This window comes from Hemitrygon akajei, chromosome 19, assembly GCF_048418815.1.
Source record: "Hemitrygon akajei chromosome 19, sHemAka1.3, whole genome shotgun sequence".
Classification (NCBI taxonomy): domain Eukaryota; kingdom Metazoa; phylum Chordata; class Chondrichthyes; order Myliobatiformes; family Dasyatidae; genus Hemitrygon; species Hemitrygon akajei.
In genome coordinates, this window is record NC_133142.1 from 51422137 (window position 1) to 51436360 (window position 14224).

At 43.2% G+C, this 14224-nt stretch overlaps 1 protein-coding gene across 1 annotated transcript in view; it reads left to right on the forward strand.

Moving 5' to 3' along the window:
• The first annotated feature begins 395 nt into the window (after window positions 1-395).
• ccdc174 (coiled-coil domain containing 174) overlaps window positions 396-14224 on the forward strand; it is a 31475-nt gene continuing 17646 nt past the window's right edge. Inside the window, exons 1-3 of the mRNA XM_073072500.1 lie at window positions 396-555; window positions 2867-2971; window positions 9331-9431. Of these exons, the coding sequence (XP_072928601.1) occupies window positions 514-555; window positions 2867-2971; window positions 9331-9431 (248 nt within the window). The 5' untranslated portion in view covers window positions 396-513. The remainder of the gene's footprint in view (window positions 556-2866; window positions 2972-9330; window positions 9432-14224) is intronic.

Genomic DNA, 14224 nt, shown 5'->3' on the forward strand with positions numbered 1-14224 from the left:
TCTGTGCTTGACCCTAAAGACGACAAATCTGTAAGGACATGCATAAATAGGGTAGATAGTGCCTCTAACCAGACCTCCACTCAGCCCATCAAACACCATCTGCCCTACTGAACTCGCCTAGGGCACGTTAGCCCCCTTAGAATCGATAGCCTTGGAGAGGTTCTAAGGCATCCTGGTAGCCGTGGGACCACATGGGAGAGTTACAGATATTCCGTATTACAAACTGAGTAATTTATGATAAGGCTCAGGATGAAAATCTAGTGATACCACAAAAAAGTAAAATTTTATATAAAATTGAAAATATCGCTTTCATGACGATCCTCAGTTTGGGAGCAATTTCCGACCTCACGCAAATGAAGTTTCCGCATGCGCATTTACCCGATGCCGTCAGCCAATTGACCTCAAAGAAATGGCGGCTCGGCGTATGCGTCAACGTCATCGTGACCTTACTAAGCTGGCGAATTTGCCGGGCCTGTGTGTGATTTGTTGGTAACCAAATCTGTTCCTGGCGCTATGGAGAAGAGAAAGAAACCGTTCAATGTGACGGCGGCTTCGGTGAGTTGGGAATTTGCATAGAGCCGCGGGACTGGTTTGTGATCTGGGCCCCTGTGGCAGGTGACCGGGAGCTGCGGGCCGGCCTGATCCACCATCGGTGTGCTGTTCCATACATTAATGGCAGTGTTTCAGCTTGTCAGAGTACTGCTTTCAGTATCAGAAAGTTGATTAGTAATTAAGACAAAGTGCATATAGAATTCTTAAATGTAATTGTTTCTTTTCATGTCTACTTCCTACTGCTTTTGAGAAGACAACAGGGAACTGCCTTCTTGAATAGTTCTGAACTTGGCAGTGAAGATTGTTGCTACAGCCTGGTTAGAAAGAAAGTTATGGTCTTTAATGCATTATTTCTTTGTTACCCAGAGGAAACTTGCAGGTTGATGTTTTCCTCTGCTCGTACTGCCGTTGCCCCATAATAGAATATCGAACATTACAGCACAATATAGGCCCAGTGACCCATGATGTTGTCCAAACCTTGTGACCTACTCTAAAATCAATCTAATCCTTCTCTCCCATAGCCGTACACTTTTCTTTCATCCCGTAAGTCTCTAAAAGATCCTTCTGTATCTGCCTCTACCGTCACCCCTGGAAGGACGTTCAACACACCTACCACTCTGTAATAAAAATCCTTACCTCTGACATTCCCTCATATTTTCCTCCAGTTGCCATATGCCCTCTCTTATTAGCTATCTCTGCCCTGTGGAAAAAGTCTCTGGTGGTTCTCGATCTGCGCCTCATACACCTCTATCAAATTCAAAGTACCTTTATTACCTAAGTATAGAGAGCCACCATATACAACTCTAAGATTCTTTTTTTGTGAGGAAACACAGGAAACACAATAGTATCAATGAAAGACTGCATGCAACAGGGTGGACAACAATCAATGTGCAAAAAAATCCCAACAAACTGCAAATACAAAAAGAAAGAGGAAACTAATAATAAATAACTAAGCAATAAATATTGAGGAGCTGAGATGAAGAATCCTTGAAAGTGAGTCCAGTTTAGTGATGGAGCGAGTGAAGTTATTGCCTCTGGTTTAAGAACCTGATAGTTGAGGGGTAATAACTGTCCCTGAACCTGGTGGTGCGTGGCCTGGGCCTTTCCTGCAGCAGTGCTCAGTGAAAATGTGCGCTATGATGGGGTGGCTTTACCCATAACGGACTGGGCCCTATCCACTATATATTTTTAGGCTTTTCTTTCCAAGGTATTGGTTATTCCATACCAGGCCACGATGCAGCTAGTCAATATACTCTCCGGCACAGTGCTCATCCTTCTCCGTTCCAAAGAGACAAGCCCCAGTTCACTTAACTTATCCTCATAAGATATGTTCTCTGATTCAGCAAATCTCCTCTGCACCCTCTCTAAAGCTTCCACATTGTTATTTATAATGAGGTGACCAGAATGGAACACAGTATTCCAAATACTGCCTAACCAGGGTTTTATAGAGCTGCAGCATTACTTCATGACTCTTGAACTCAGTCCCCCGACTCATGAAGGCCAACATTCACCTTAACAGCCCAATCAACTTGTGCAGCAACTTTAGTAGACATGGACCCCAAGATTCCACTGTTCCTTCACGCTGCCAAGAATCCTGCCACTTCCCCTGTATTCTAAACTTCAAATTCGATCTTCCAAAGTGAATCACTTCACACCTTACTGTATTGAACTGTATCTGCCACTCCTCAGCCCATCTTTGCGGTCTGTCAATGTCTCGCTGTAACCTTTGACACCCTTCTACAGCCCACCCTTTCACTTCCTCATCCAGGTCATTTGTCAAATTCAGAAAGAGCAGGGATCCCAGAACACTGCTGGTTACTGATCTCCAGGCAGAATACTCTCCCATCTACTATCACTCTCTGCCTTCTGTGGACAAGCCAATTCTGTATCCATACAGCCAAGTTTCCCTGGTCCCATACCTCCTGATTTTCTGAATGAACCTATCATGGGGAACTTTATCAATTGCCTTATTAAAACCCATGTATACACATCCACTAGTCTCATCAATGTGCTTTGCCACATCATACCAAAGAACAATTAATTCACTATTACTAAAATGTACTGATCTTAGAAGGACAATTGTTTCCTTCAGGAAAACAAATAACATTTACTTTTATTTTTATAGATATATATCTGTATTTTTAACAAATGGCATCAAGTTTGTTACTTGTTACAGTGCTGGAGTTCAAACCTTGTCTTTGAGGATTAAAAACAAAATTCATTTGTGACCACATTTATTCTGTACTTGGTATGTTGGGCTTTTAATTGTGAAATGTTCTAAAGAGCCATCTTGAAATAATAATCTCTTTTGTAGTTAGTCGATCTGAAGGCAGAACTTCATCGGAAACAGGAAGAGTTCAGAAAGGATAAACTTCTAAAAGAAGCTGGAGGTCTATATAAAGCCAATACAAGTAACAAGGTATGAGAGCTTGGCTGATGCCAATGACATTTCTTATATGGGTTACTAAAGAACTTGTTTATTTCCCTCCCTCTCCCTTCCCCCATCCCAGTTTCACCCTGCCTCCTCCTCCAGCTGCCTATCACCCCTGTCATGATTCTGCCTTCTTCTACTATACAGTGTTTTCCCCTTACATTCCTTCTTCACCTTTCCTGCCTACCTCCTCCCTACTTACCCTCCCCTACCCCTTGATCTTTCCTCTTACTTGTTTTTCACCTGGTACCTACCAGCATTTTCCTTCCCACCCTCCCCTCACCTTCTTTATAGCTGCCCCTGCCTCCTCTCTCTTCAGTTCTGACGAAGGGTTTCGGCCCAAAGCATTGACTGCTTGTTTCCACGGATGCTGCCCGACCTGCTGAGTTCCTCCAGCGTGTTGTACGTGTTGCTTTGACCCCAGCATCTGCAGTGTACCCTGTGTTTACTTGTTTATTTGTTACTTTTCATAATCATGAACTAGGGAAGAGATTCATTGCTACAGAAAAAGGTTTTTCCTCTGTTCAAATTTCTTTTGTATTTGGCAAGGACTCCAGGTGAATTGTATGATACGTTGGCACATTGTGTCACATCAATTAAAGCATGATTTTTTGTTTTCCTTACACTGCCAACTGTCTGTTCAAAATGTGGTCCTGACAGGACTGACATGACATGACATATAGTAGCTTTAAAATTCTTCCTTAAATTACAAGTGCTGAATATTAGAATTTTCGGCTAGATTTTGCTTTTTTATTTTTGTTTTCACCACCCTTGAGGGCAGTGATGTACAGAGATATATTGGTGTGCAAGCCTATAGCTCCCCGAAAGTAGAGAGGAAGGCATATGGCATGTGTGCCTTCATCGGTTGAGGGTATTAAGGATACAAGTCAAGAAGTTATGGTGCAGCTGTATAAATATTGGGTAACCATGTTGTAATCATGTAAAATTTAGGAAGGATTGTTATGAATGTGTAAGCATTTAGGTAGGCCACACTTGGAGTGTGCGCTGGTTTGGCCACTGTGCTAGAAGGAGGATGTGGAGGCTCTGAAAAATCAGGTTCAATATCATCTGCGTACGTTGTGAAATTTGTTAACTTAGCAGCAGCAGCAGCAGCAGTAACATCCAATACATGATAAATAGAAAAAAAGTAAGTAAAGCAAGTACAGTAAATATATGTATATTAAATAGTTAAATTAAAAATAGTGCAAAAACAGAAATAATATTAAAAAAGTGAGGTTGTGTTCATGGGGTCAATTTAGGAGTCGGATGGCAGAGGGGAAGAAGCTGTTCCTGAATATAGAAAATTATGAGATATATAGATGGTCTTTTTTTCCTAAAGGGTGGGAAAAAGTCAAATACTGGAGAGTATAGATTTAAAGTGAGAAGGATAAAGTTTAAAGGAAATGTGTGAGGCAGTTTTTGTTTGCCACAGAGTGGTGGGTGTACTGATACGATTATGATGTTTAAAAGGCATTTAGACAGACATATGAACAAGCAGGAAATGAAGCGAAATGGACCAGATGTATGCAGTCAGAGGATTAGATTAGATTGGCATCATGGTCGGCACTGATCTGAAGGGATAAAGGGCCTGTTTCTGCACCGCATGTTCTCTGTTCACTACTTAGCAGCAGGAACCTTCTCCTCTTGGCAAGGAGGCAAGCAAAAAGACTAGTTCCCAGGTTTAAGCCTGTGTTTTATTTAAGAGGTGTTTGTTAAAAGTTGGTTAGTGTCACATTGCTGCAATTAGTGGTTGCCAACCAGTCGATCGCGATCAACCGGTCGATCTTTGAGACTTTCCATAGAACCATAGAACACTACAGCACAGTACAGGCCCTTCAGCCCTCCATGTTGTGCTGACCCGTATAATCCTTAAAAAAAAGTACTAAACCCACACTATCCCATAACCCTCTTTTTCTTTCATCCATCTGCCTGTCCAAGAGGCTCTTAAATACCCCTAATGTTTCAGCTTCCACCACCATCCCTGACAAGTCATTCCAGGCACTCACAACCCTCTGTGTTTTTAAAAAAAAACACTTGCCCCTGATGTCTTCCCTAAACTTCCCTCCCTTAATTTTGTACATATGCCCTCTGGTGTTTGCTATTGGTGCCCTGGGAAACAGGTACTGACTATCCACCCTATCTATGCCTCTCATAATCTTGTAGACCTCTATTAAGTCCCCTCTCATTCTTCTGTGCTCCAAAGAGAGAAGTCCAAACCAGGCAACATCCTGGTAAATCTCCTCTGCACCCTCTCCATAGCTTCCACATCCTTCCTATAATGAGGTGACCGGAATTGAACACAAGAGCAGTCTCACCAGAGATTTGTAGAGTTGCAACATGACCTCTCTACTCTTGAGTTCAATCCCCCTGTTAATGAAGCCTAGCATCCCATAGGTCTTCTTAACTACCCTATCAACCTGCACAGCGACCTTGAGGGATATATGGATTTGAACCCCAAGGTCCCTTTGTTCATCCACACTCTTAAGTAACTGACCATTAATCCTGTACTCAGTCTTCTGGTTTGTCCTTCCAAAATGCATCACCTCACACTTGTCCAGATTGAACTCCATCTGCCACTTTTCTGCCCAACTCTGCAGCCTGTCTATATCCTCTTGTAACCTTTGGCAATCTGCAGCTCCATCCACAACTCCTCCAATCTTCGTGTCATCCGCAAACTTACTCACCCATCCTTCCACCTCTACATCCAGGTCATTTATAAAAATCATAAGTAGCTGGGGTCCCAGTAGAGATCCCTGCAGCACTCCACTAGTCACCGACCTCCAGGCAGAATACTTTCCTTCCACAACTACCCTCTGCTTTCTTCCTGTAAGCCAATTTTTTATCCAAACAGCCAAGGTTCCACTTATCCCATGCCTCATGACTTTCTGGATGAGTCTCTCATCTTTCCCAGTAGATCCCGAAAAAAGAAAAGAAAAATAAATACACAAATACTGTTGTAATGTGAGCATTATAAAAATAAGTAATACTAATTAGGATAATGATAATATAGCAATACTCCTGTTATGGAAAACTGTTTGTAAGGAGAGGTTGTTTCTGGGGTTGCGGGGTTTTACTTCTGTTCTTCCTGCATGTGCGCATGTGTGTATAGCCCCTCTGCCATACACCGCAGTTTCAGCGTAGCTTGTGCTGCATCAAAGTGACCGATTAGATTAGATAGGACTGTCGCAAACATCAATATATGGCACCCGCTGGTGATATCCTGCAAGGTAGCTAGCTAGAGTGGTGGAGGCTCCACGAAAGAAGGCGAAAACGTACAAATTTCATCCAGAATTTCTATTTACCCTGGTGAAAGACAAGTGTGTATGTATGTTGTGCCACCAAACACAAGCACTGACTAAAAGGGGGAATCTGGAGTGGCACCACAACACCAACCACCAGAAATTTAAAGACACAAAGCGCAATCCGTGCCAGGAAAGTCGAGGAGTTGAAATTGGGGTTGAAGGCTCAGCAATGGTTTTTTTACAAAACATGCTGCTCGAAATAAGGCTGCTATTGAGGCATCATTTTGTGTATGTCACCTTTTGGCTAAGCACAAGAAGCCTTTTACAGATGGCGATTTATTCAAGGAAGCAATGGCCATTACCGCAGAGACTGGTTTTAATTACTTTAAAAACAAAGACAGCATCAAAGCCACAATATGTAATATACTGCTTGGCCTTGCAACAGTGACAAGGAGGGTAGAGTCACTGTCAGAGGACGTGGATCAACAAGTGTTAAAGGACTTTTTTTTTCACTACAGTTGTTACGGATTCAGCAACAATAAATATATGAGTGAGGCAGGGTTTTGATAACAAACAAAACGTTTATTAAACACTGAAAAACAAACCCCCCAAAAGTAAACAAATTACTAACGTAACCGGAAATCAGCTGCTGTGCGGCAGCTTAAACAGTTCTTAAAGTGATGTTGCAAAAACAGTTCTTCAAAGTAGTATTGCAAAAGTTCAAAGTGCTTACAGTCCATTTAAGGGAGAGACTTTTTAAGACGATTTAAATTCTCTTTCACGTCGTGTCGCCGCAGTTCCCAGTCGAACCACACTTTTCCCACAAAGAATTTACGGAGATGGAAAATGAAACAGCTTAAAGGCACTGACCTTTCCTTTACAAAACTGTTCCTAATCCTTTCTGCTATTCACAGGGATTAACACGGACACAGTCAACGAATTCCTTCCGAATGAGGATCAAACAAGGTTGAACCTGTTTCACCGTCGAAATCGACTTCCCTCGATCTTTTAACTCCCGAACTCCGATCTTCACTCTCCTCTAATTCTCAACTAGCAGTATTATAGAGAAACTGCTGGCAATGACCTTTTAAACTTTAGGCATTAAATAAAACTTCATCTTTCAACTGAACTGCGTCATAACGTTAAATCACGCAGTGGCATGAAGTCAACATGGCAAATCCAGCCACGAACTGCCCCTCCTCACAGGGAGGGGTCCTCCTTTTATACCCTGTAAAAAAAAACTGTCACATGACCTCTACTGGCAGGAAAATGACATCACTCCATCATCACAAGACCATTACCTCAAGTCCAGAATAACTTCAACACCTGTCACGTGACAAGTACACCACTGTCACGTGTCACGGGTATGTAACACAGTTTTATAGTGAATATTTTTCACTACGGTTCGATGAATCCTTGGATGTAATACTAACAGCTCAGCTTGTTGTATTTGTCAGAATGGCTTTCCAGGATTTTACAATAAAGGAGGACTTCCTCTCTCTTTTGCACTTAAAGGGGAGAACAAAGAGGTGAGGATATTTACAATCGGTTTTAAAAAATGTCGCTATAGCACTGTGCTGTAATGACCCTGATTTTCCTGACTTCCTGGATAATCGCTGTGTGATTCATCAGCGGGCCTTGGCTGGGAAGGTCGTGGTCTTTTCTCATGTAATGACTCTGGTGGTCAAACTGATAAACTTGATTTGAGGAAAAGCGCTTCAGCACCGCTTATCCAACAACGCCTTGAATGTGCTCAATGCCGCTTACGAGACATAATTCTTCATGCTGATGTTCAGTGGTTGAGTTGCGGCAAAGTGCTGCAGTGATTTGTTGACTTGCTGCCCGAGATAAAGACTTCTCTGTTGACCAGAAACGAGGAGCACAAGGAACTGTCAGCTGATACGTGGCTACTGGATTTAGGGTTTCTGACAGACCTAACGGCTAAATTAAACGCACTTAACAACAAGCTCATGGGAAAAGACCGACACCTGCCCCACATGATAAGTGCAGTAAATGCGTTTAACACTAAGCTCGGTGTTTGGACTTTAAAGAACGGAAGGCTGACACACTTTCCCAACTTGGAGAAAATATTACAGGCCATCAAGGAAAAAAATGCTTTTCGCCCTGAGCAGTACCGTGCTTACCTAGACAAACTGGCAATAGAGTTCAATCGGCGTTTTGCGGAGCTAAACGTCATGAAAGGTATTGCTGCATTTATTTCAAACCCTTTTCTGCTGATCGATATAGAACAGAGAGCAGCCAATTCCAGTAAGTATTTGGTGGGCCAAGTGATATTGAAATGGAAATAACTGATTTGCAAAATGACATTGAGTTTAAGCAAGATGAAGGGACGGTGACTTTTGGGGGCTTCTCAGCAGGGAGAAGTTTCCTCATCTCATCCATGTGCACTAAAAGTCAGTGCCTACTTCGGGTCAAGTTATCTGTGAAATTGCATTTTCACAGATGAAAATTATTAAATCTAAGTACAGGAGCTGTCTTACTGACAGACACCTCACAGACTGTCTCAGACTGGCTGTCTGTAGTTATGAACCAAATTTCAGGGAACTAGCAGAAAGTATTCAGCCCCAGTCATCACACCGAGTGCAACAGTCAATTTTTATTCATTTATTTTTCATGTTGAAATAAAATTAAATAATGAAAATTAGAATTAAAGGTGTGAAGCATTGTAATATTCTTAATGAAAGACAGCTATGACCTGTTTGATACGCTAGTTACAGTGTTTTCTTGTTTGAATTAATTTGAAAGTTTGACAAAAGCATTTTATGTAATTCAAATACAGTCACCTCAAATAAAAGGCCTCAAGTTGGAAGTACAATCTGAGCTGTTGTTTCTCTAAACGATTTAGTAGGTCAATCTTGCCTTTCACTGAGGCCGAGCTAGGGGATCTTGGGCATAAAAAAGTTGGTGACCACTAGCTGTAGTATTCCTTCCTTCTAGAAGTAAACTTTTAGAAATTAACTAGTACTTTGTAAACTATATTTGGCTTTAGTTCTTCCTTGTGCTAATTCCATAATTTAGGCATTACTTTGCAATTTCTAAACTCGAGCAGAATAGTATTGAAATATTTATACTTAAATTTAATAGAAACCAACTATCTGGAGCAAACAAAATACAGGTGTCACTGCTCGGGCTGAGAAGGATGTTGAAGAAAGGACTGAGGAACAACAGACACTTGATAAATCAAGGTAGGACTTTTAAATGCAATGTCCATGAAGGCATGTTGTCAAATAACTATCTAGCAAAAATTGCAGTCACTCGGGATGTGATACTGAACAGATTGTGCTGCAAAAGTAAACCTGGAGAGTTGATGGTGCGAAGATTGGTGATGTTGTAGATAGTGTAGAAGATTGCCAAAGGATACAGTGCAGATATGGCTGGAGAAATATGGAGCAGGCCACATTGTCAAGGTTTCTTGCAGGTCGGTGATGCTGTTTAAAAGTATAGAGGGATAGTCAGGGCAGCCATTGTTGGTGTAGGAGAGTAGGCCAGCGGTGAGAGTAGGAGTGTCAGGCTTTGGCTCGAAAGAAGCAATGGCTCTGCGTAAACTTCTGTTAAGGTTCCCTTTTTGTTTTTTCTTGCCATACCTAGTGTACTAATTGGCTGCTGTGAGTTCTTCATGCCAGATGTTGGAGTCCTGGGAGATCCAGGGAACTGGAACTGCGTGAAGTGCATCCAGCTGCAGCAGCTGTTAGGATCTGGAGCAGCAGCTGGTTGACCTTCAGCTTGTATGGGAGAGAGAGAGAGGAGATAATCGATCAGAGTTACAGGGAAGTAGTCACTCTGAAGTTGCAGGAGGCCAGTAGCTGAGTGACTGTCAGGAGAAATGGAAATGTGAATAGGCAGTTAGTGCAGAGCACCCCGTGGCCATTCCCCTCAATAATAAGTATATGGCTTTGGATACTGTTGTGTGGGTTGACCTCCCAGGGCAATGCCACAGAAACCAGGTTACTGGCACTGAGCATAGGTCTGTGGTGCAGAAGGGAAAGAGGGAGAAGAGGGGAGCAGAAGAGATAGGGGACTCAATAGTTGGGGGCAGACGGGAGATTCTGTGGACATGAACGGGACACTGGATGGTATGTTGCCTCCCAGGTGCCAGGGTCAGGGACATCTCAGATTGCATCCATAACATTTTGGAGAGCAAAGGAGTGCAGCCAGATATCTTGGTACATATTGGTTCCAACGACACAAGAAGAAACACTAAAGAGATCCTGAAATGAATTTAGAGAGCAAGGTAGAAAGCAGAGAAGCAGGACCTCGCGGGTTGTAATTTCTGGATTGCGTCCTGTGTCATGCACCAGTGAGGGTAGAAACAGGATGATTTGGCAAATTAATACGTGGCTGAGAACCTGGTGCGGGGGGCAGGGCTTCAGGTCCTTGGACCATTGGGATCTCTTCTGGGGGAGGTATGTGTTCAAAAGTGACGGGTTGCACCTGAACCTGAGGGAACCAATATTGTTGCGGGCAGGTTTGTTAGAGCTGTTGGGGAGAGTTTAAACTAATTTGGTAGGGGTGTGGGAACTGGACTGAAGGGACTCAGGATAGGACGGGTGGTAAAAATCAAAGGTAGTATGCAGTCAGGCTGTCGAGAAGGGCAGGCAGATGATAGGACAAAATTGCAGCCGGCAGGGTGAGTATCAGTGTATTAGGGATGCAGAATCTCAAAGGGTAGCAAATACAGCCACAGTGTTATATCTCAAAGTGTTAAATCTCAGTGCACAGAGTATAAAAAATAAGGCAGATGATCTTGTTGCACTATTACAGATTGTCAGGTATGAGGTAGCCATCACTGAATCACGGCTGAAGGATGGTTGTAGCTGGGAACTGAATGTACAAGGCTATTGGGATAGGAAGGTTGGAACAGGAAGTGGAATTAAAATGGGTGGCCACTGGGAGATCCCACTTTTGTTGGCGGTCGGAGTGTAGGTGCTCAGCAAACTGCTGACGGGACATCAATCGACTCAACTTCAACACTTCTCTCTCCAATTCCAACCTCACACCTTCCGAACATTCGGCACTCCACTCCCTCCACACAAGTCCTAACCTCACCATCAAACACGCAGATAAGGGGTTGCTGTAGTAACCTGGCGTACTAACCTCTACCTTGCTGAGGCCCAGCGACAACTCTCGGACACCTTCTCTGACTGACCCCTCGAACAGGACTCCATTAAGGAGTACCAGGCCGTTGTCTCCCACACGATCACCAACCTCATTAGCTCTGGGAATCTCCCATCTACTGTCAACAACCTCATAGTACCCTCACCCTGCACCTCCCGTTTCTATCTCCTACCCAAGATCCACAAACCAGCTTGTCCAGGTAGATCCATTGTTTCAGCTTGTTCCTGCCCCACTGAACTCGTAACTGATTTACCTCAAACCTGTTTTATTCCCCCAAGTTCAGTTCCTTCCTAACTACATTCATGACACTTCACACACTCTGGATCTTTTCAATGATTTTAAGTTCCCTAGCCCCATCATCTCATTTTTACTATGGAAAGTCCCTATAAACCTCCATTCTCCCACTAGTAAGGCCCCATAGTTCTCCATTTCTTTCTGGATACCAGATCCTACCAGTTCCCCTCCACCACCACTCGCCTCCGCCTAGCGGAATGTCCTCACTCTTAATAATTTCTCCTTCGGCTCCTCCCACTTCCTTCAAGCAAAAGGGGTAGCCATGGGTACTCACGTGGGTCCCAGCTATGCCCGCCTGTTTGTGTGGCTACGTAGAACAGTCTGTTCCAAGCCTACATTGGTGACCATCCTGCACTTTTCCTACACTACATCAACGACTGTGTTGGTGCTGCTTCCTGCACCCATGTCACCCCATTGCAACAAGGATATCGAGGCTTGGGAGAGGGTGCAGGAAATCATAGATCAAACGGCCTGTTCCTGTGCTCTACTCATCTAAGGTCTTTCCTGTTGATTGTTGCCAGCACGTTATGTATTTATTTCAGATTTTCAGCATCAGCCCACAACTCAAACAATTTCAAATTCTATTGCTACTCTCCCCTGTCCCAACTGCCTATCAACCACAACACAAACCCCACACCTTACCTGGTTCCACCTGCCAACTCTTCCTTCACCCTTCCCTCTAACTTTTTATACTAACCATCTCCACACTTTCTTTCAGTTCAGATAGAAAGTCTTAACCCAAAACATTGACTGTCCATTTCCCTCCATAGATGCTGGCCTGCTGAGTTCCTCCAACATGTGTGTTATTTCAGGTTCCAGCATCTCTTGTGTCTCCTCTGAGTGTGCAGCTTCCTGATTCTGTACCATTGTAACTAGATAATAAATAGATGGTGACATTTATTGGTGCTTAGCAACACTATTCTTTACAGTATTGTAGAGGTATCGTTTCTGCATCGTGATTGTTGTCAATTTTTCAACTTGTGCAAAAAAAATCTTAGGAAAGTCTGTAAAAACCAAACCTGTTCATAACAAACATCATGCTCCTGATTTGTGCTTTGTGGACGGTGGAGAGGCATATTGGTGTCAGCTGGTGAGCCACTCACCACAGCAGTTCCGACCTCTGACCTCAGCATTTTAGTTATAAGGCTGATTCTGTTAAATTTAAGCTCAATGGTGACCCTCTGTTATGTTGATTGGCGGGAGACTCAGAAGTGGTGATGCCATTTGGTACCATGGCTGGGTCGATACTGACCAAGAATGTTTTTTGAAATCCTGAGACATTCGTGATTATTGGTGTGCACTGCAGTTTGCATTGGTCTCCTTCGGATTTCTATGTTTTCTTACTTGTTACCAATTGGCAGGTGGGCGAGGGAGGGCTTGGAGATTTGAGACTTACTGGTGTTTTACGTTATTGTCGCTGTTTCTTTGCTTGGGAGGGGCCTGGGAGTTGGAGGTTTGATGTTTCAGCTGCTGTGTCGGTGATCAGTTAGTTTTTGTGCAAGGGAGGGATTGGGGGAAGTTTAGGGTTTGCAAGTTCTGTTTCTTTTTCTATTTCGTATGGTGTTGATGTCTTCTTTCAACACCTTTCATGGTTTTTCTCTATTCCTTAGCAATCTGGAGAAGATGAATCTCAGAGTTGTATTCTGCATACATACTTTGATAATAAAAGGAACCTTTGTTAGACTCTCTCTTGCTGGAGATGGTTATTGCCTAACATGTTTGTAGCATAAGTGTTACCTTTTATTTATTAGTCCTTGCCCTGAATATTGTAGGGGTTTTGGAATGCATCATTTGCTGTGGACTAATACACACAAAATGCTGGAGGAGCTCTGCAGTCAAGCAGCATCTATGGAGAGGAATAAAGAATCAGTTTTGGGCTGAAACCCTTCATCAAGACTGGAAAGGAAGGGGAAGAAGCTGGAATAAAAGGGGTTGAAGAGGAAGGGGTACAAGCTGGAAGGTGATAGATGAAGCCAGGTGAGGGTAAGGTAGGTGGGTGGGGGAGGAAGGATGAAGTGAGAAACTGGGAGGTGACGGGTGAGAAGGTAAAGAGGCTGAAGAAGTAGAAATGTGATAAGGGAGTAGAATGGACCATTGGAGAAAGGAGAGGAGGAGGAGGAGCACCACCAGAGGGAGGGGATAGGGATAGACAGGTAAGAGAAGGGGTAAGAAGTGAGTCAGAATGGGAACGGAAAAAGAGAGAGTGGGAAAGGCGATGAAATTAGAGAAATCAATGTTCATGCCATCAGATTCAAGTCTACCCTGAAGGAATATGAGGGGCAGAATTGTGAATGGAATTGAACAGTATTTTTTTTTTCAGAATTGGAAGCAATGCACCTAAGAAAGCTGAGCCAGTCTTCTATTGATGATATTGGTTGATGGATAAATATTGGGTGGAACAGAGGACGGTGCTTTCATGCTTCTCTTCAGAAAGTGCTTTGAGATTTTTTTGTACCTGAGAGGAAAGCCAGTGTCTCAGTTTAACTTCACATTTTGTCCACTGGGTGTGCAAGTTTAGTTTTGCATTAAAATCTTTGGAGTGGGTCTGCTCACATAAAGGAATGCTATT